The 23,103-nt window shown below is 45.6% G+C and overlaps 1 protein-coding gene across 1 annotated transcript in view; it reads right to left on the reverse strand.

The window, feature by feature from the left end:
• The window catches only part of LOC115328133 (kelch-like protein 17), a 53,350-nt gene that overhangs the window by 18,639 nt on the left and 11,608 nt on the right, over window positions 1-23,103 (reverse strand). Inside the window, exons 3-4 of the mRNA XM_040206786.2 lie at window positions 19,194-19,396; window positions 9,907-10,107 (exon numbers count right to left, since the gene is read on the reverse strand). Coding sequence (XP_040062720.1) covers window positions 9,907-10,107; window positions 19,194-19,396 — 404 coding nt within the window. The remainder of the gene's footprint in view (window positions 1-9,906; window positions 10,108-19,193; window positions 19,397-23,103) is intronic.

Here is a 23,103-nt window from a genome sequence, read left to right on the forward strand (position 1 = left end):
TACATCCCAGGCGCGCGCTCACTTCTTTGCCCGCCGCCTCGCGCTATTTGTTGAAACAATACTCAAACACAACACACCTTCCCCATCAATGTTTTGGCTGACTCACACAAGAATACCTCTCCGGTGGCCTACGTTGTCGTATGCTACTTCGAAGCACTGGTGTGGTCGGTACCGCTGTCTCGGAAACAGGCTCCATATCGAGGGCAGCAGGCATTGTCATGTTGCCTCGAGAGCCACCGGACGCCTTTCGTGGTGTTGCAGCCGGAGTGTCGACATTTCTTCTCTGTGCAGACGAATCTTCGAAGTATCTCGGACGGACATCATCCACGTCCACATACCGATGCTGATCTTGCACTATCACGACGTAGGTTGATGCACTTACTTTCTTCACAACACGTCCCACCAACCATGCAGGATCTGTCGGACGTGATCCCCGGACGAGGACTTGGTCGCCTGCTTCAAAAGTTCGCCAAGAGCCTCTTCTCATGTCGGCGGCTGTCTTGATTTGTTGCTGGCGATCTCTCATGCGTCTCTCCATTTCAGGATGAAGGAAGCTCAGACGGGTCCTAGGCTTCCAAGAGAGAAACAGCTCGGCTGGAGTTCTGTCGGTCGTACCAGTTGGGGTATTTCTGTATGCAAACAGGAGCTGGTCGACTCGATGTTGCATCGATTTCAGTACACCCGTCCGTTGCTCGTCGATTACCTGCCTCAGAAGGTCCCGCTTGACGGTTTGCACACACCGTTCCGCGCTTCCATTTGAGGCGGGATGGTACGGAGGACTTTTCGTGTGGCGTACCCCATTCATCGACATAAACTCTACGAACTCTGTCGCCACAAACTGGGGTCCATTGTCTGTCACTACCTCTTCTGGTAGTCCAAACGCGGCAAAAACACTTCGCAATCTTTCGATAGTACATTTTGTCGTAGTGGAACTCATTAGAAACACCTCTACCCACTTTGAATGAGCATCTACGAGAATCAAAAACCAGTTATGATCCCGGTATGCAAAATCAAGATACACCCTTTGCCATCTGCGCGTTGGCCAACCCCACGTTAATAATGGAACACGTGGTGGCGCGCTCTGCGTTATAGTTGACAAGTACTACAGTTTTTGACAGTGTTTTCGACATCATATGTTATCAAAGGCCACCACACATGACTACGTGATAACATTTTCATTCTGGTGGTGCCTGGATGTCCCTCGTGCAGCAGGGACAACACTTTTTCCCTAAAGACTTCGGGAATGATCGCTCGATTTCCCCATGTTACACACCCTTGGTCAACCGACAATTCGTGACGGCGCACAAAGTACGGTTGCAATGCCTCATTGTCCACATGTGAAGGCCATCCGTTCTGTGTGAAAAACAACTCTTTTCATCACACTATCCTTTTCAGTTTCTCTCCTAATTTCACCAGCTGACAATGGCACTTCATCCACCGCCGAAAAGAAACTGACGTAGTCCGAGCTATCGTTCATGTTGGGCAAAGGCAGACGTGACAGCGCATCAGCATTCTGAATCTAGCTACCCTTCCGATAAACCCCCTTGTAACTGTAGGCAGCAAGTAGGAGAGCCCACCTCTGCATCCTGGCTGCTGAAATCGCCGGAATTTGTATTCCATGACCTAACAGCCCTGCCAACGGCTGGTGATCCGAATAGATGCTGACATTTCTGCCATACAGATACTTATGAAACTTTTTCAGCCCAAAAACAACTGCTAGGGCCTCTTTTTCAATTTGGGCGTAGCCCTTTTCAGCCTTGCTCAGAGTTCGTGATGCATAAGCAATCGGTTTCTCATAATTCCCAACTCTGTGAAAAAGAACCGCTCTTACTCCGTACGCTGAAGCGTCACATACAAGCCCCAATTCCTTTTTTGGGTCATAGAACGTTAAGACGTTTTCATGCGTAAGCCACGCCTTACTTCTGTTGAATGCGTTGTCTTCTGCCCTTGATGAACGCCATTTTGTGCCCTTCTGTAATAAGTCATACAACGGCTTCAGCTCGGTTGACATGTTCAGCACAAACTTGCCATAAAAGTTAATCATGCCCAAGTAGGCGCGCAGTTCTGATTCATTTTTGGGGCATGGGGCCTCCCGTATGGCCTTTACTTTCTCTTCCGATGGTCGAACTCCATGTTGATCTATCACATGTCCCATGTAATGAACAGACGTCTGAAAAAATCGGCATTTTTCTTTCTTTAGTTTGATGCCTTGTTGGCTGAACCGTGCCAGCACGCTTTCCACCTTTTTATAGTAGTCCTCATAAGTTTCGCTGGCTATTAGTACATCGTCCAGATAGCACGCTACATTTCTCAGCCTTTCCAGTACTTTGTCCATGACGGACTGAAAAATTGCAGGAGCACTAGTGATGCCGTAAGGCAATCTCGTGGACTTAAACAAGTCAAGGTGTGTGTTCACGGGTGTAGCCCGAAACAACCCATTCCCGTTTGAACCCGTCCCGTTTCGACCCATTCCCGAAACAACCTTCCCGTTTGAACCTGTCCCGTTTCAACCCGCTCCCGAAACGCTTTTCATATTGAACCCGTAGCCAAGACATAGTCTACGTTTGAATTCGTCCCGTTTGAACCCCTTAATTGGCAGAAAACCCCGCGCATCTCAACCTCTTCGCAAAAAGTGTCCATCGTTCTAATCCTGGTTTGCGCAGTTTTTCTGCTTAAGAATATGTCCCAAAATCATGTTAATGCAATTAATAAAAAGGTGCAGGCGAGCAATTCAGTTCTGTTGTGAAATATTTTTGCTTGTAAACGTATTATTAAAATATGCAATACTTTCAGACAAGCTTCAAGGAAATATATTTCTACTTGAACCACTTAAAATGTTTCTTTCAAGATGGTCCCCAAAATGTGTAATTACGAAATGGACTATATACACTGCGCGACAACGTTACCACGAACACGATCTTGGCGATTTTTCGAATTTTACTTCGAAATGGTTTTAGAAGGTATCACATTTTACCGCTTAGGTTAGTGGCCCAGATGAGCACTTTGAAATACACTAGTAATATTGATGGCAGTCTTCTGATTTTTTTTGTAGACAAACAGCTAAAACTAACAATCACTTGTTTGCGCTGACGGTTTCGCGCTCTGTACAATAACATGGAGCTTTCGTAGACCGTTTTCGAAGTCACGCGACGCACCTTCGCAACCCGCTACGATACCCAGAACTCTACAGTCAAGGCCATCGGCGCGCAGGCGCAGTAGCGGCTTCTTCGTTGCGGAGAGCTTAGCGAAAGGGGAAACGCGGTCTACGAAAGCACCTAATGAAGTCTTAGAGTAACGCAGGCAAGCACTTTGAGTAAGCAAAAATTAGCGTTGCCTAAGTTTTTATATTGCGACGCTACTTTTAGGTTACCCAAAGCGCTTACGTGCGTTATTCTAAAACTTCCTTATAGTGAATGGGATACTTTTTAAAAGTGATAAATCATACAGGCTCACGGGCATATAATTGCGACTTCATTTTTTTACAAGTTCAAACACAGAACCGTCGCGCACACAGCTAAAAATCATAAACCACAAAATGCTGTCGCCTTGGTTGAGGAAGTTGAGCAGGAAAATCGCGCCATCAGAAAGGCGGCACTCTAATTGTGATAGTCCGCGGCGGTCACCTGGCCCGCACGGCACCATCATTTGCAAGCTGCTGCAGCGATATCTTTCTCAAGGATCGTCCCGTTTGCAGGTCGATGAAGTTGTAAATGTTCGGGTGAGCCCTCCCTGACACAGCGCTTTTCTTACGGTGCCATGTCTCCGAGGTTGTTTCGGGAGAGGGAGAAGTGATGTGAGCAAGGAGAACAGACACTGGACACTTGAACCTAATCAACTGTTAACGAACAATACAAAACTAACCAAACGATGGCCGAAGCGGGAAGGTTGTTTCGGGAAAGGGCCAAATGGGAAAGGATGAAACGGGAAGGTCGTTTTGAAACGGGTCGAAACGGGAAAGGATGAAACGGGAAGGTCGTTTTGAGACGGGTCGAAACGGGAAGGTACAAACGGGAAGGTTGTTTCGGGAATGGGTCGAAACGGGAACCACCCGTGTTCACAGTGATCGAATCTTGGGACTCCGGATGCAATTCCAGCTGCTGGTAGGCTGTAGACAGATCAAGTACGGTAAAGTACTTACAATTACTCAGTAAAACGAACAAATCTTCCATGAGCGGGAGAGGGTAGTGATCTGTCCGACAGATTGGGTTTAAGGTCACTTTGTAATCTCCACACAACCGGACCTGTTTGTTTGGTTTAGGTACCACTACCAAAGGTGTCGCCCACTCACTTTGTAACACTGGTACCAATATTCCTTTTGTTACTAATGATTGAATTTCCTGTTCTACAGCTTCTCTTAGCGCATAGGGCACAGGTCGCGGTTTTCAGTAGACAGGTGTGCTTTGTTCCTTCAAAACCAGTTTGACCTGTTGTCCCTTTATCAAACCCACACCTTCTCCAAAGAGTTCCGCGTACTTCTCAAGGAGCCTTGCTTCCTTTTCTTCTCTTACGCTGTTTACGCATGACCAGTCTAGCCTCAGCTCTTCTAGCCAGTCTCGACCAAGCAGCGGGGTTACGTTGCCCCCTGGTGCCTTAACCACAATAAGAGGAAGTGTCTTTCTCTGTCCATTGTGCTCGACTGGTACAGAGTGCGACACTGTTAGCGCGAACAAGTGATAGCCGGTTTTTCCATTGTTTCTCTTTCAAACCATGGGATGTCATCCACGTTATTATTGCTACGGAAAGAGCTCATTTAGTTCTATAATCTAAGCAATAAAATATCGTGCTCGCTAATACTATTTAGAAGTAAAATGCGAAAATGCGCCGATGTCGTGTTCGCGCTAACAGTGTCGCGATGTGTACTGACAACTTCCCAGTCACCGTGAGAGAATTCCCCCCATACATTCTCAATTTAAGGTTGCATGGCTCCTTGGGAATGTTTGCCCAGTACTTCCCACACCACGATTCTGGCACTACCGACACGGACGCTCCAGTGTCTATCTGCATTCTTACGAGCTTGTCGGCTACTTCAACATCTACTTCATAGTTACGCCTTCCCGTTTCACACGCGTACACTGTGTAAAGCTGCATATCATCAGCTCCATCACTTTCGACGTGTTTAACGGAGTCTGTTTTGAACCTACAAACTTTTGCCAGGTGTCCGACCTTTTCACAGACATGACACTTGTACTTGCGGTACTTGCAGGGCTGTCCGGTGTGTACCTGTCCGCAGTAGGAACATGAAGACGTGGTGTCTCCCGTATGACCGGATGTCTGTTTAGAAGTGGAAGCTCGTGGACCCTTAGTTGACTTGCGCCACGTTTCCCTTTTCTGTTGCCGAACCGCGTTCACGTCGTCGTCTTCTCGTTGGCTAGACGACCCTTGACGACCTGCAGTAGGCTGAAACGTGATGGTTTCCTTGCGTGCGAGCTCGATGCTTTTAGCAATGTCACACGCGGCACCAAACGTGAACGTCGTCTACTTCAACAAGTCGGACTGTGTTTTCTTGTCTTTAATCCCGCGACGAACCTGTCGCGCAAAGCATCATCCAAGAAACTGCCGAACTCGCAAGTCGACGCGAGCCTCTTCAGCTCCACTGAAAAAGTGACTACCGTCTCCTCTTCCTTTTGGTAGCGACGGTTAAACTTAAACCGCTCGGCTATCACCATCGGCCTCGGAGCGTAATGACCTTTCAAAACCGCCACCAACTCCTCCCAGCTTTTCTCTTCTGGTTTGACCGGATGGAGTAAAGTCTTAAGAGTCTTGTACGGTTTCTGGCCAATTGCGGTGACAAAAGTAGAGAGCCTGAGGGCTTCGCTTACCTTTGTAGCCTTTAGGTAGTGTTCGAATCTTTCGATGTAAGATTCAAAATCTTCGTCACCATCCTCCACAAATGGATCGAACCTTCCCAACCCTGCCATGTTCGTTCGTGATGGACGTTCCATAGCTCGTCGCCAATTATGTTGTGGCTTACGACCACGGTGCTTACGACAAGAGACAGGACGAGGTGCAGCCGATGTAGCTTCCAGAGCCAAACGGTTTTAATGTCCCGTGCCCTCGTTTTTGTCTCGTACATCCCAGGCGCGCGCACACTTCTTTGCCCGCCGCCTCGCGCTGTTTATTGAAACAATACTCAAACACAACAATAACAATCACCTTTCCACCTCGCTCTGAAGGGGTCTTGAGCCCGGTAACCAACCCAAGAAGAAACGACTTGCTGTCCTTGCAGTCCTATCGGTCCATACGTCAGAGGTATGGCCGGAGTTGACCCAATGCTCATCTTAATAATGGAATTTGCGGTGCTTGTGTCTGTGATTCGTGATCGCTCTCAGGTATCGTCATCTCATCTCGCAGATGTCCTAGATTATTTTCGGTGAGGAAAGAGTTGACGTTCTGTTTCAATATTTTGAAGCCCAACATATCCATAGGCTCAAAGCACAGCGGCAGCAGGTCGTCTTCTTTGAGGGCAGCGGCGATCTCCCCCAGTGTTGGGATTTCACTTCGACGGAAGAAGTTGTGCATTCAGGACCTCACAGACACTGGTGGGAACACGACGTAGACAGCCCTCCTCCTCCGTTTACCTCGACCGCGGGCGTTTCTTTAGTGGCTTTTGCATAGCTTTGTTGCCATGTAAACAGAGCTAACACTAACGTCTGTCGCACTTGCAGTCAGAGTAACAACTTTATCTACGTGGTTTTTTTCGGTATTGCCCGCGCATCTAAGAATAACCGTTTAAAATGCATTATATCGTACGGACATTAGGTCTGGCTCGACAGGAAAGTTCCGCTCGCATGGTTGTTAAGGTAGACACGAGGGTGAACGCCTCCGGATGACAGAACCCACTGCGCCGCTCGAGCAGTTGAAGGTGCCATTTTAGCAAGCTGGCCTTTTGTGGCTAGCCGCGGCTACATACCAGTCCTTGAATCTCGCAGTACATTGAAATAGTATCGTTCGTAAAGAAGCATTCCTAATTTAGCCTTACGGAGATACTAGGCTACACTGCGGCTGCAAAAAAGAATTACTTTTATGACGCCGAACTTTTACGAGGACTATCTGCCAGAATGGATGAACCTGTGAGACGGCATGCGACCAATAAGCATTCAGCAGGGTGGACACACCTACTTGTTTCCTGAGAAGACAGCGAGTACAGTACGCTTCGAAATTTACAAGGCAAAAATGAACCACCTTAATGCACGTTAGGTAAACAATTGAGCTCTTTATATCAAGGCGCCGATTTTTCCGGCTAATTTTTAGGCTTGAGGACTACTGTGCTGATGCTATAATAGATACCAATCTCAGAAACTATAATGTACGGAATCTCTAACTGTTTTATCGTACTGGAATTGCGAGAAACGGTTCATAATTTATTGTGTAAAGTGTTTTTTGTTTTTCATAATGATATTATATGAAAATACATACCTTAATTTACCTGCAATTTATTACTTTTTTTTTAATTCTTACAACAAGCAAGATATGTATCCTGATTATTATCCCGTTACGCCTGTCAAGCCATCGGCGTTTTGTCGGTAGAGGAGCGACAAGGAATAAACCAAAAACTTATTTCAAGACGCAATAGTGTTTAAACTGCAAGAGTGCACCATAAAAAGAATTGCGGAAACCGTAATAATAAGCTTTAAAAGAATTGGTCTCAATGGGAATCGAGCCTAGCTTTCTTCGCCGGAGCAAAGGTGCAGTGGCCTAACCATCCGGCTAATCGTGCATCAGTGTTTTACGTTCTAATAGCCCCATATAAATCACTTAACTAGGTGTAACTCTTCGGTATTATTTATCTCTAGTTTTGGTAAACACCTTTCCCGGCAGTAACGGTACTTGCCGTTCCTAAAGCATACGGACGCGGTTCCTTTTACATACATTTCGATCCCCTTGGCAGGTTTTCTGAGAGAGGAAAGGATCTTTTACGATCAAAGCAAAGAGAAATTTTCGGTCACCGTTTAAATACTGTTTCGTCCCTACTTAGGTAGAAATTCCTTTTTATCTGTCGGAGCAAAACTCCGCAGTAGTCAGCAAGCCGCCCCAGGGACGCTGTGATAAAATCTACTGGTATAGTGGAATGCCCTTATGTGGAGCACCAACTCAGTAAAATTTTGTGCTCGGCATCAACCTGTCTGAGTTAAACGCAAAAAAAACACACAAAAATAAAAAAATTAAAATCGTGTCGCGGAGTGTGTGTAGCAATGCAGAGATGTGCGAGCAGTTCGTTAGTGAGAGATGACTTGCATACGAGGAAAGTTTATAAAGGCCTTATCATTGTCATAAAGGAATATGGATTCAGCAATGAATCTCGGGTAGGAGTTTACTGTTTCTCTACATATTAGCTACTCAAAGTCATGCACTTTTTCCAAAGATGGACAACCTGCCTAAGGTCATTGTTACAGAATTCGTTATTCTGAGTGTTCAAGAATCGCTCCACTTCAGCAATCATTTGGTCCTCGTCCTTGAAATGCTTTCCACGCAGTGGAGTGTTCATGCGGAGGAAGAGGAAGATGTCACTAGGTACGAGGGTGATTATGGGGGGTGATCCAAATTTTGAAATTTCATAACCTTAAGAGGCCGCGTGGGACAGCGTCGCCTGTGCCGAATGAAGGCCTGTCCAAACAGGATACTACAAACATCGTGAGGCGACACGACTCCATCAAAAATCGTGGAAATTGAAGCGTCCGGCAGTCCGATGTCTGTTTGGACACCGGCCATGCGAACATCACGATTTTCCTCCTCGCTTCCTCCGCTTTCGGTGACTTCAGTTCTCGTCAGACTTTACTTCACGCGCCACCTGCCAATGCTGTCCATTTATTCTGCCAAGCCTTCGAATACTTAGCCGTGTTTTAAAATTTACTTGATCTCATTTCAGGGTAAGGGTTTTGTACCTCTGCGAATGAAAATCTACCCGCGTCCATCGTCGTTCTATCTGTTTTATCGCGTGACACGACCCGCCGGAGTAGCTCGGGTCTATTTGGGTAAGATTTCGAACAAAGCCCTCCCTTTCCCGTTTTCGGGACCTGAAGAGCAGTGGAGGCCTTGAGCGATTGACCGACAGCCAACATAGCTTGTGAGTGGCTCTCCGGACCCACGTAATGAGCATGTTCAAGTCTCCCGCGAAAGTCACGGACGACCTTTGGCAGAAAAAAACTTTACCCCCGGCAAAAAAGAAAAAAAAAATGTAGGGAAGCGGAGTTTTGCACGATTTATGTCGGAGTCGTAAAGCCTCACGATTTTTGTAGTATCCTGTTCGGAAAGGCCTTGAGTCGGGGCATTGCCATGAAGCAGATTGACGCCTTTCGTGACTTTCCCTCTGCGCTTTGCCTTGATAATTTCTCGCAATTTTGTCAGAAGCTCACGATAATAGTTTCCTGTGATCGTTTCACCTTTGTGAGCGTAATCTGTCAAGAGAATGAATATCCTTGGCATTATTGCTTCCCTTCAAATGGAGAAAACGGATCACTGTACGTGCTTCAACTTTCCCGACGGGCGGTGCCATTTTGGTTTCAACGCCCTGGTGGCGTTCCGAGGTACTATTGACGCTTTTCGTTTCCTTTCGTTCTCAGTCACGTGGGTTCCGTATTTGGTATGCGGGACTAAAAAATAATAAACATTTCAACCTGGAATAGGCGAGGAAATATAGGTGAGGCAAAACAAGAATGTGCGACAATCACGGATTTTTCGTGAATACCTTCCAGCGGCGTGGAGATATCAAAACGATGTTTTAACGCGTACCAGATGTGACGAAATTCAAGATGGCTGCGTCATTGTAGAAAAGGTTATAGCAGGCGATGTTCATACTGTGCCCAAACTAAAGAGACGCGCGCTCGTGGTGCATCACCACGGGCGCGCTTTTTTTACTGCCGATAATACGAACTTTATGAACGCCCCTCGTATGATTGTTCAACTTACCAAACAGCACTGAGGATCATGATTCGCACACTGCGGATGTTGGAAAGTCCCGGTGGCGTCTTAGTTTCCAGGCACTGGTTGAGCTCAATGAGGTTCATAAGGGCAAACCGCACACAGTGCATAAGCCTTGACGCATAGGCCATCCTTGGGTGCACTTTGTGATTTATCCAATGGCAAGCTGCACTGAACACATCCATTTCTCTGTGGGACAAACCAAAAGACACCTTCAGTGGTACTAGAACTATATTGATTTGATAGCTGAACAAAACAGCGTGACCAGGGGAGGATTTATGGGTCATGGGTCAGGCTTCGGAGGGAGCGGGGAGGGGGCTTTTTGGTCACAGACGGATGTGACGTCACTGGTGTTGACCTAATATTTGGCATTTAACCGAAAAGTAAACATCTTTTTCTAAAGAAGCTGGTGTATGGCTACGTTTACATGGATGCGACTGCAGCGCATCGGATCCAGTTAACGAATCGAATCGGTCCATGTAAACAACTCGGATCGGATCGGATCGGATCCAATCCGATCCGCTGGGACGGGGTGGTTTGAGGTGGTCAATCCGAATCGAGACTCTCCATGTATACGGTAGCGGATCGAATCGAGTGCTCGAGCGAGGGATTACGGGAGCTTTGCTTCGCCTGCCGCTAGGCAAACCGGACACCTCGAAAACAATCTGAAGGTCACGAGATTTGCGTTGTGATCCTTCGACACGAGGTGCCGCTGCTGGTCGATCCGAATCCATGTAAACTTAGTGGTTGAAGTGGATCCAATTCGCTAACTGGATCCGATGTGCTGCTGTCACATCCATGTAAACGTAGCCAATGTCGTTTTTCTAAGTTGACCTTGAGAGGTTTAGGGGTGGCGGTCGCCCGCTCCCCCCACCCCCTAAATTTGCGCCTGGGCACGGCTGATTATGACAGCCTTAATCACTTTGTTACCGGTTCCCGATTGTTCTTATGTAGGGGTGCTGGAACCTTATAGGCCGCCCAGAAAAAAATGAGACGATCGAAGCTAGGAATGCACGCTCTGTCTTTGTGAAGCCGTCCGCGACTGAAGACCGATACAAGACGAACAAGCTTCAAGTAGTTTAGAGCGTAGGTTTTAAATGGTGCGCTTGACAAAGTCAGTATGCAGGGCATCCTCTATGCTTCGTCTCGCCTTAGCATGGACTATTGTTTGCCGCGCATGCTAAAAGCGGTAGCTAGTTGCTTTGGATGAAGCCTCGGCGGCTGCACGAGCGCTTCTGCAGCGAGTGCACCAGTCAAGGCAATCAAGGCCAGCCGCTCGCGCGTGCACAGCCTTCGCACTTAGTCCCTGCTAAGGTGAGACGAAATATAATAATGCCTACATCGACATCCTGCACACAGTACTCAATGAGCAGTTGGGAAGAAAATGCTCTATCAGCCAAAAGGTGAGGGGTAGTTCAAAGTTTAAAAAAAGGCTTAAGTACTTTCTCTTCATAGATGGCAAGTTCCCAAAATACAGTGAAAACAGCAAACTGTGATTTCTTGCAGCACATAGGTGTGGTCTCCCACCCCCTGCATCTGACATTGCTTGTGCTCTTCTGTCATACATGCATAGTCGCTTAGTGGAGAAGTGCAATATACCATGGGTTACGATAAATATAGTGCTTGCATTTTGATATATGACTTTCCTTAAATTTGTATTAAAGTGTAGGTGTGGTGTACAAATACTGGTGTACTGTTAATTACTAAAACACTTTTTTTTTTTTTTTGTGGGGGGGGGGGTTCGACGTGCCAAAGTTTGTGCGCATGAAAAGAGGACTGCGAAGGCACATATGAAAGAAGTATATACTGATTCCGTCTCCTCAATGCTCTTCCTAAATTGTCCATTTGCCGAGAGGGTCATGCTTCACTCTGTACTGATTAGTGGCCAGGACTCCAGAAATTTATGGGGCGCGGGAACTCCTACTTTTCACTTAGCCTAGGCTGGTCCCAGACTTGTACCGTACGCATTACAAGTAGTCAAATTACTTGTAATCGATTACTTTTTAGAGTAATTTTGTAATCAGTTGATTACTTTCATTAGGCAGTAATCACAAGAATAATCTGATTACTTTTTGAAGTAATAAAATTACTTGTAACCGTTACAATTTGTCCACGGAACTCCCCCCCCCCCCCCCCCCGGCACACGCCTTATTTTTATGAAATGACAAAAATAAAATTTGCTTTTTTTTTTTTTTTTTCGAGCGGAAAAAAGAAGGATTTTTGCGGAGCTGTAGGAAACGAGGTCAATCTATTTCTATGTACAGTTTCTGTGAAATGTCCGTTTTTTTGTGTTTTTTTGTTTTTTTTCGAGCTGGGACTGGGAGTGGGAAGCCCCAGGAAAGCCACAGTACATGACAAAAACCATCCAGGGCGAAGTTTGAGGAGGCAGAATATGTAGCTTTGTGAGTCCTTGGTTCAAACTAGCTCCCTCACGCACACACACTCAGAAATAAAAAATAAAAAAAAAATCCTGCTTAGGGTACCTACTCGCAGCCCGTAGGAGAACCAGAACCGAAGAATGCCTAAAGCGGATGCAAAATATAACAAAGGCAGTTGAAATATTTCCCCATTTCCCCTACGTGGTCTTTGTGACAAGCAATGTTTCGAGTTGAGAAGTGGTCGGGGCGATCTCTTCTGCTAATGGAGACTACACATGATCCGTTTTAAATCCTGGAACTGCTGCTCTTTTTATGCGAGCTCATCCACATGTGAATAATAAGATGAGCGACACAAACTTTGAGCGACAACCCTTGCTCAAGCTTAACAAGATCTAAAACCCCCTCGCCCCCCCCCCCCCCGCCCCCCCACCTACACACACACACTGGCGAACGCCCAAATTATTAAACGTCTTCAAACGAATTCTATGGTTGTGTCCGCATTGTGAAGGTGCAACGACCACGAAGAGGGAGCCAGTTTTTCTTCTTCAATACTTGTGCAAATGTGAAATATAGGTTGGAAGTAGTTCATTGTTATGAGCGCTAAAGATGTGTCTTCACACAGTAAAGTAATCGGAAAAGTAACGAGTACTTCTTTAAGTAATGTCCAATTACTTTTGCCATCGAGTAATAAAGTCATCTAATCGAATACTTTTTAGCCAAGAGTAATAGTAATTGTAATCGATTACCTTTTTTGAGTAACGTGTACAAGACTGGAGCCTGGTCCTAACGGCCGCTGGAGGTCCGTGTTTCAGTGGTGGCTCTCACGAAGATGAATAAATGTAATCCAAACAAGCGCTGATTCTTTTTTTTTTTTTTTTTTTTTTTTTTTTTTTTTTTTTTTTTATGCAGTGGTGAGATATTTTACTTTGTAAACGGGGCGATTGAAACTGAAACCATGCCACTCCTCTCCGGGGCCAAAGAGGTACCATAATGCAACGCGCGCAATGCTGCATGCAGAGATTTTTGGAAGTAGTCTACTGGGAGCACTTCACCCTCGCACTGCCGTGAAAAGTCCGGTTCGCCTGCATACGAGAGCTTTGGGCACGGCCTGAAGGCTCTGAAAGAAGGTTCTTCACCCTGTGTGCTTATGCAGTGAGAGAATGTTATACCCCATTGCACTTAGGGTGAACTACCGTGAATTTTGGGGCCCATCATTGCCATTTACGTACGGGACGAGGCGCTGATAGCATTCAGGCTCGGAAATGTGACATGCACTGGGATTTAATTGGCATCGGTGCCTCTCCATTCGCTAACCTTTTTAAACAGCTGGGATTTGCTGTAGCCATGCTCTTGTGCAAAGCAGAAGCGTAATCTTTTTTTTTTATAAAATGCTCACATTATCTGTGGGCACGGCATATAACCAAGGCTAGAGGCATGCACCTGCAGCTCTGGCAGACTCCCTCTGCTAGCGCAGTTGAAACGTTTTCCAAGGTAAGGCGCTCGCTTTATGAACATGGCTCTACTGCCACTTTAACTTTGCACACCGGCAACCTAAAAAAATGTAGTGAAAAAATGGAAATTTAAAGAGCACAAATGGGATGTGTTTTTTTATGTTTTTTTGTATATATATAATCAAAACACTTCTGTGCAATATTTGTGCTTTTAGACGCAATTTATGGGGAGGTCACGGTCCGTTATAATCTCCGCCCACAGATCAGTGGCCCGGCTCATTACTACTGGATTGGTTTGGCTGCGCGGTCGAACATGCTTGCAAGCTCGCGACATCCGGTGAGTCTATGTATATCTAGTCAGGAGTCAGACACCGCCTTCTAGTCGTGCGAGCAGACGCGCGGCAACCTTCAGCATCGTCTGCCTATTTGACCACCGTCTATTGTCGTCTGTAATGCCCGTACGATGCGGACATAAAAGCTGCGCATTGGCGACTGCTTTCGACTTCGTCCGCCTGGTATTCCGCCCCGTCTGAAAACTTCTGCAACGCTCGGAAGACGCAACCTTGAAAGCTGCATTCTAGCGTTCCATCATGCATAAGCCACGGTCCAATACAAGCGTCTGTCAGCGTCATCCGATTTACTGTCAAACGTGGACGAGAGGACTAAAAAAAATAAAATCAACAAAATAAGCATGCGGTCCTTCCAGCTTTTCTACTCATGTTATTTTGTTCGCATGACATCCGCGACCAAGGTGGCTGAGCTTCGTGACGCACAATTAAAACGCGACGTAGTGCAATTAACCTCTCCTGCCCTGTCATCGCGCGACGCAGCCGAGGTTGGTTGCACTATTTCTCCACGGAGCGCGGTGCCGTCGGGGCCGAGATGTAGGGAGGCTCAAGTGAGGGTGGGTGCAACTGCTAGATCGGCGATCACGGGACATGGACGCCATTTAATTGCTAAATTTTGCTGGGAGTCTATGGGGCAAAGGGTCGGTTTCTTTCCGAACTCAGGTCATAAAAGGCCATTAAGGTGCTTGAATAATTTACACAAGGTATAAATGATTAGTTTTCCATAGCCATCAGTTTTGTTGCGATAAGTTAAGTATTTTTTTAACGCGAAAAATGGCAAATTCTGCCATCTTGGACGTTGCTGCTTGTCTGGCAACCCTGCTTTCTCCGCTCGACGTTTGCAATTCTCGGAGCGAGAAGGAAGCGAGAGAGGCTGCGCCAAGGCGCTTGTTGCTTGCAAAGGGAGACGAGAGGAGGAAAGGCGCACGGAGCAACAGAGTTGCAACAGAGCGGGCACTTTCTCTCGTGCAGGCAACACCCTGGCGCATATCCTTTCTCGAATCCTCTCCCCCAGGCGCCGCCATTAAATTGCAAACGCTCTCCAGGTTTTGAGTTGCGCCCACCCTCACTAGAGCCTCCCTACCGAGATGCGCTCCGATAGCAAACCGAAACTTAAAAACCCGTCTAACTTGTGCGGTTTTTCAGAAAGCCGTAAAATGCTGCGCGTGTTTTCTCGACATCTTGTAAACCCTGAGATGGGGAACGATAAAAAAAACGGACGAACACAACAAAATCTATCGTTCTGCAATTTGTTGATTTAGTGTTTTTGATGATGCTGAGCAATTTTCGGATTGAAACCATGCCCTTAAACACAATATTAAAGAAGTTAATTACGCAAAAATAATTAACAATCTAATTATCTCGGATTTTAATAATTTTCATAAATAGGCCCCTGGCCCAGGACCAAAACAACACAAGCGTTTTTCTTTCTTTCTTCTTTCTTCTTTCTTCTTTCTTTATTAATACTGTTAACCTCTTTCGAGGTTGTTACATGAGTGGATGAAACATAATATCACACAGTTTGCACTTGCTGCAATAACTTGGAACAAAAATCTAAGAAGTTAGTAGTATTTACGACATCAGGTGGCAAACTATTCCAATCAATAATTGTTCGAGGAAAGAAGGAGAATTTAAATGCGCCATTTTTATAACTATATGGCTTTATTGTTCTGCTGTGAAAATGCCTAGTAGACCATGGGGCAAAAAAATGTAATGTAATCATCTTTGTCTATTCCAAGCTCGTCGTTAACGATAAGGTAGAGGAATTTTAGACGATTCATTCTCCTTTCGTGTATGGTTTCCAGGCCCGCCTCAGCACAAAGTTTTGTGGGGGACACATAAGAGGAATACATATTGTACACAAAACGCACCGCTAATCTCTGAATTCTCTCGAGTTCTGAAATACAACATGATGTGTGGGGATCCCAGATGACACTAGCATATTCTAACATTGGCCTAACCAGAGTTTTATATAATAATAACTTTGTCTCACGGAAGCCATGCTTCATATACCTGCGAAGAAAACCCAACTTACTCATGGCTCTACTACATATGTTCCTAACATGTGTGTTCCACCTTAAGTTAGATGTTATAGTTAAACCCAGATACTTATATGAGCAAACTCTAAGAAGGCTATAGTTACCAATAGAATAATTAAAAAGTAAAATACTTTTCTTACGAGTAATAGACATACAAACAGTCTTTGATAAATTCAACGACATTTGCCAATCGGCACACCATTTAGACAATCTTTCTAGTGAGGAATTTAATACTTCACAGTCTCCGAGACTTGCAATGCGTAATTTTCGCAATATCGAATTTGCCCACCTTTCGTAAAACACCCTTTATATATGTAAAAGATGTTTTTTTTTGTTGTTGTTGTTTTCTTTTTAGCTGCATCAAATTAAAAAGAAAAAAAAAACAAAGGAACGTGAGATAGAGTAATTTGAGCCCTGGGGAAGTGTTGGTGGCCATGTCGGCCTTTAGAAAGAGGGTGAAATTAGGTAATTAGTTAGCTAATTAACTAAAATGTTTTAACCCATTTTTTTTTTAATTTTCACTTGAGGGCACATAATGCATTTACAGCATTGTAGATCGACCACAGTATGGTCTAGCCGTGTCGTCAAATTTGGATAAAAAAACTCCTAGTAGGCGCTACGGGGTCGAGAAATGTACCTTTGGTAAATGGCGCAAACCGAAACTAAACAGGAAAGAGCGCCGGTAAAGTTATCGCTCCGCCCTTTTGGGCATGTGATTCGTCATTATCGCGGCCGGCTCCACTTGCTTAGGTGAGCTGGCCGCGATTATGACGAATCGCATGCCCGGAAGGGCGGAGCAATAACCTTAACGGCGCTCTTTCCTGTTCAGTTTCGGTTGGACGCCATTTACCAAAGTGACATTTCTCGACCCCGTTGCGCCTACCAGGAATGTTTTTATCCAATTTTGACGACACGGCTAGATCATACTGTGGTCGATCTACAATGCTGTAAATACATTATGTGCCCTCAAGTGAAAAATAAAAAGTTAGTGAAAACATTTTAGTTAATTAGCTAACTAATTACCTAATTCCACCTTTTTTTCTAGAGGCCGCCATGGCCGCTAACACTTCGCCAGGGCTCAAACTACTCTATCTTACGTTCACTCTTTTTGAAAATTTGGTGCAGCTAACAAAAAAACACCCTGTATATAAATGTATGCATACAAGGTGCTATGGTTTATTAAAGACAGATCTTTTTATTTTTTTTAATGCGTCTTTACTGCTACGTGAGTGCCGACCTCACTATATGTTTCTTGAGGCCGGCGCACAGTTGATGGGCGAACAATCGTCACAGTCTGGAGATTAATTAACTAAAATTCGTTAATTAACTTATTAAATAATGAAACTAGACATGCGGTAACCTGCGGAGCCTCATTTGAAATTTCTAAATCAGTAATTTTCAGAAAGACTGAGTGCGTGAGAAGCGCAGTAGTGCCCTAGATTTACCACTAGTGCAGCAAGTACAAGGCTGGGGCTATGATAAAACACTGAAAAATCGCACAGGTAGTTTTATATCTGCTCCACGAGTGGTAAGCTTAGCGCACTACTGCGCTTCTCACGCGCTCAAGGTCGTTTCGAGAATGACTGATATCGTGGTTTTAAATGACGATCAGCAAATTTCTAATTGGAACCATATGTCTATTTTCACTAATTAAAAAGTTAATTAACGAATTTTTTTGTTAGTCACCCGCCACATTGTGACGGTTGTTCGCCCCTCGAATGTCCGCCGAGCTGAACAAGTATGTGAAGACGGCATTGACGTAGCAGTAAAGACGCCTTTTAAAAAATTCTGTTTCAAATAAAAAATAGCACTCTGTATATTCAAACCAGTAACGCTTTGGTGAGGAAGGAGAATGGTTACGGGAACCTTCAAACTAAGAAACTATGTCTTTGTGATTGGTCTCTGCCACTTTTGACGACAATTGTGTGTAAATGCAGATTATACCCGACTCTGTTCCTAGCTTGCTTCGAAAATGCACGCTCGTATAAATCTAAACGGTTTCCACTTACGCGTGTGTTGTGCGTAGTGAAGTAATAAATATTAATCGATCTTTAATGACCCTCCGGTGGAATAGTCACCCTTCAATTGTAGTAGTACTTTCTCCGAGAACAAGCACGGTGACTATACCGTGTGTTTCAAAGGCTTTAAAAAGACCGTAAAAATAGGGGGCTTAAGAGAAAAAGAAGCTCTTTCCGGGAACAAACTGCCAGCCACTGCGGACGTCAAGGATTGCAAAAAGAATGATAATTAGTTAAATGAATAACTAAATTTTACTAATTAACTTTTGAATTAGTAAAAATTAACATATGGTACCAAATTAAAAAAAAAAAATCAAAGCATGCATCATCGAAAACCACCGAATCAACTCATTTTAGAAATTTCGAAGGCAGGGGTGCCATTTTACAACGTCCCGAAAAAGAAAAAATAAAGCTCAGTTTGGACGCGTTCCTCGGTATCGGTTTCTTATCAGAGCGCACCTTTGCGCCCGCAGTCATTCTCCCCGGTGGCTGAGGCGCGCAACACATCGGCTCCAGACTTCTCATCATCCTACGAGGGGGGCGCGGCGGTAGCTTCGCGCCTTGGCCACAGGGAAGCAGGCCCGCGGGCGCAGAGACTCGCTCCGATGAGAAGCCGAAACCTAGAAACGCATCCATCCAAACAGAGCGGTTTTTTTTTTTTTTTTTTTTTTTTTTTGAAAGCCGTAAAATGTTGCCCCTGTCTCAGATCATTCTAAAATGAATGATCTGAGACAGGTTTTCGATTATGAGTGGTTTTCGATTATGCTAACCCAGTGTTTTATATTTTAACCATATGGTTATTTTCAATACTTTAAAAGTTAATTAGTAAAGTTTAATCAATTAGTTGGTTAATTAACATTCGTTTTGCAATCCTTGACGTCCGCCGTGGCTGGCACTTTGTTCCCGGAAAAAGATTATTTTTTCTTAGCCACCCTATTTTTAGGGATTTTTGAAAGCCTTCGGTTTAAACACCCGATATATAACCTGATTTCACTGTACAACCACCTGCAGATACTGGGCTAGAACAATTATTGATACTTACCCCCTGCACCCAAGGACATCGGCCGACAACAGTTCACACACATCCTTGGCATCAAGCTCCAAAAACTCTTTGGACTCTGAGACCAGCGAAAAATTTGAGATCAGGTGGTGAAATGCTGAATTTTTTTCCTCCGGAATGCTCATGCGTTTGGCTGTTTTGTAGAGGATAATTTGCCGTCCAATTGGGCTCGTGTGAGTTTCCATCTGTCAGAAATAGAAAAGAAAAAAGTAACATCACGAAATAATTTTTCCAAGACTCGCGTGTGTGCGAACTTTGCTCGCCCCTAACAGCGGACGGACGTGTGTACTTGGGTGAAAAGGCCGGCTTGTTTGAAACAGTGTGTTATTTTGACGGTCTGGGAAAAAAAAACAAAAAAAAAAAACGACTGCCAAGGCAAATTGAAATAAGGGTTACTGCGTAGGCGAGCTGGTGAACGATCATAGTCAAATAAACCTTGAGACTAGAAACAAAAATTTGACAACAGAACGATAGCAACGATAGCAGATAGAAGTATACTGGACCAATCATCCTGTTCCATTGTCTTCCTAAGCTTCTTAAATTTAAAGAGATGCTGAAACACTTCTTGAAAAAAACAAAAAAAAAACGAGTTAGATGTGAATTTTGCCGTATTTTTATCCCGTGTATCTGAATATCACGTTCCTTTTTGCCGAAGATGTAACTAAACGCGACAGAACACGAAAAATCTCTGACCAGTCGTCACGTCATAAAAGGATCTTTGGGCCGCCAAGCGCGTGTCGCTCGTGTGGGCAACGCGTGCAATTGCAAGCTTGCCAGGTATATTTTTCCGCACAGACACCAGTCGTGACGTCTCTTTCTGACCTGTTTAAAACTAGCAAGAGTGCGCGTGCATAGCTTTGACAGGCGTTGAAGGTGCGCGAGAGCAGAGATTCCGAAAATTCCTAGTATTACGTCACGCCACAAGAAGGAGGGGCTTCGGCGGTACTTCAAAAAAATTAATTTCTGCAGTCTCCGTGCGCCAAATTAAAAAAAAAAAAAAAATAATCTTGATATTCTTGATCCTGAAGGCCAAATGAGGACGAATAAAATGGTTTTCCTCAAATACAGAACCGCTTCAGTTTCCTTTTAAATTATCCGTGAGCCGGGAGGGTCATGCTGCACTCTGGAGCGGTAGCCAGACCGCTAGAAAAGTGCGGGGATGCGGCCAGTCGTGCTCATATATAATATACTCCTCGCAAAGTCTAGGGAGGTTCTTACGGCCGCTGGAGGTCCGTGTTTTAAGCCGGGTTAACACTGCTTATACATCATACAAACGACAGTCTGCAAACATCAGTCACCGCGTTGTCCGTGGTTCGAACGCCGCGTGTCCAAGTTTCTCCTTGAACTCGTTGCCATGTGGCAATCGAAGCACGAGTCTCGTGGTGACTTACGTCCGAATCTGTTTGCAGCCTGTCTTTTTTGGTGATTTAGGAGTAGCCTGACCCCGGCTCTAACGGGGGCTCTCACGAAGATGAACGGGTGCAATGCAAGAGAGCGGTGACTTTGTTTTCATGTAGTGCTGAGTTTCACTACTTCGTCAACGGGGCAATTGAAACCGAAACCATGTCACTCGTCCCCGCGGCCAAAGAGGTTCCATAATGCAACGCGCGCAGTGTAGCGTGCAGGGAGTTTTGGGAGAAGTCTATTTTGTTGTCTGTATATTCATACAACCGGAAGTTAGCCTAAATGGGCGCTGGGCGTCTCAGCTGTAGATGAGATATGTAGCCAGTGCTGTACAACCGATACCCTGGGGCCTTTGACGTGCACCACGCAGTAGTGATACATGACAGCACGCCGATACGATGCTCATCCAGATCGAAACGGGCAGGGGTGGGGATCGAGTCCAGGATCTCTGGGTTCCGCAGCGCGAGCTTTCGCCTTTCGCTCCACGCGCTCCACGCGCTCCGAGCTTAGGTGCGCTAACATACTCGGCCCCTCGTCCGACATCGGTTTTACCGGAGAACTGCAAGCTTTTTCTTGCCGTCAAGACTCTAGAGAATGGGGTTGAACAAGTCCACCTAGGATAACCAAGCCCATCAGGTCATCGCATTGAGGTCGAGCGCAGACACTGAAAAGAAATTGGGTTGTGTGTATGTTTATACAGCCTAGAACTTGGTCTGCCTCAGCGGGCGACGTCTCCCAGCTGTAGATGAGAAATTTAGTCAGTGCAGTACAACTGCTAGACTGTGGTTGCTGATTAGACACGAGCGCTGCGTCGCAATTCGGTTGAAAATCGTGTTTACACAACGAGTCGAAAGGCTGCCATCGTCTGGATCTAGTCCAATTATTGAGTTGACGCCATTCGAATGTAGTGACGTACCGTTGAGGAGGAGCTCGTTCACAGGCTTGTCTGAAACGACGCATGAATGACGTAATGCCGTGAAAACGCACAATGTTTTTACGTAGGGTGCCTCAATGTCCTTCTGTTTAGGGTGATGGCACCCTTTGTAGTACCCGATGCCGACAGCACGCGCTCACGGGGAAAATACAAAAAAAAAAAAATCGACGAAAACAAAATGTCACCATAGCACAGTCAGCGCCACAAACGCGTGCAGGGACACGCTCGTTCACGCGCTTCTGAACAAAAATAAACATAAACGTGTGAGACAAAATGGCCAGATGTCTCTCGCTAAGCAAAGCGCACATGAAGGCGCCCTACTTTTACACCGCACGCCTATCTTTTACTTTCAAAGCCGCTGCAGTGAGCAACGGCAGAATGACCCAGCCAATCCAGCGTGGTTTCTATGGCATTTAAACAAAAATTAAGAGTGCACGTGCACATGCCACTTCGGGTTGGGCTCAAGCTGCGCGAGCAGAGCCGTATATGTAGAGAGTTTCGCCATTCGTTGGGAAGTCTAGGAGACAAATGAGGAGGCACCATTGGCCGAAAGCGGGCTGGGCGTGTTCCAGGGCGTCTTCACAAATTCGAAATAATACCCTGGCGGTGGTCACGAGAAACAAACTTAATAAGTGCGTCGGAGTAACTCTCGGTGACTGAAAATATAGTGCACGTGATGTCTCAATCACGGTCATCCAAAATCCGGGTGGAAGGGTGTGACTAGCGGGACAATCGACATAATCCGTAAGCCAAGCGCCGAGGGCCGGGAATCTGCCGTCCGAGCGGTTACACTCTGTCCGAGCAAAACAGAGTTGAGCGGCACATTCGTTTCTTACATCTTTCCGCATGATCATGATCGGAACATCACGTGCACCCTATTTTCAACCATGAAGGGTTACTACACTTCACTCTTGCGCACTTATTAAAACCATATACCAACATGTACCTTTGAATAAAATAGTTTCTCGCTACTACCGCTAGGGGATTCTTATCGGCTTCCGGTTGGCCAAGAGAGCATGTCAAGCCCACCTTCTGAGTCTGGTGCACGCCCTGGCTCTGCCCGCGCCTCCCATTGAGCAAGCTTTCCCTATACATGGTTCCCTGCGCGAGTGCAGACGTCTATAGCTTTAGCTATAGCCTTCTATATAGAGGACTCTGCTTTGACTTGGTAGCTAAAGTCCCTAGGTCAGAGCTTTCTACAAGTAGCGACTTTCTTTGACGTTCCTACAGCGTGACGGTGCAGGTTTTAGAAAGCGAATGGCGGCGCACAGCAGGGGTTTGAACTGAATGCCGCCAGTTTGTTCCAGTGGAAAGTGCTTTGTCATTTGTATTGGTTGTCGTTAATTGTAAAAGTAGTATCAAGGGACTTCATTGATAGATAAAATCCCTTGATAAAATTCACGCTTTCAAGTAGCTCCAGTCATTGTTGTGGAAACCCGCAAGACACGTGCCACGAGCGGGTGCTCCGCCGCCATTCGCTTCCAAGGGCCGCACATTGCAGTGCTGCGCCGCCATTTGCTTCCAAAGACAACTCAAGACACGTGCCTCGCGCAC

Source organism: Ixodes scapularis, unplaced genomic scaffold, assembly GCF_016920785.2.
Source record: "Ixodes scapularis isolate PalLabHiFi unplaced genomic scaffold, ASM1692078v2 PGA_scaffold9__187_contigs__length_104089568, whole genome shotgun sequence".
In the NCBI taxonomy this organism is placed as follows: Eukaryota; Metazoa; Arthropoda; class Arachnida; order Ixodida; family Ixodidae; genus Ixodes; species Ixodes scapularis.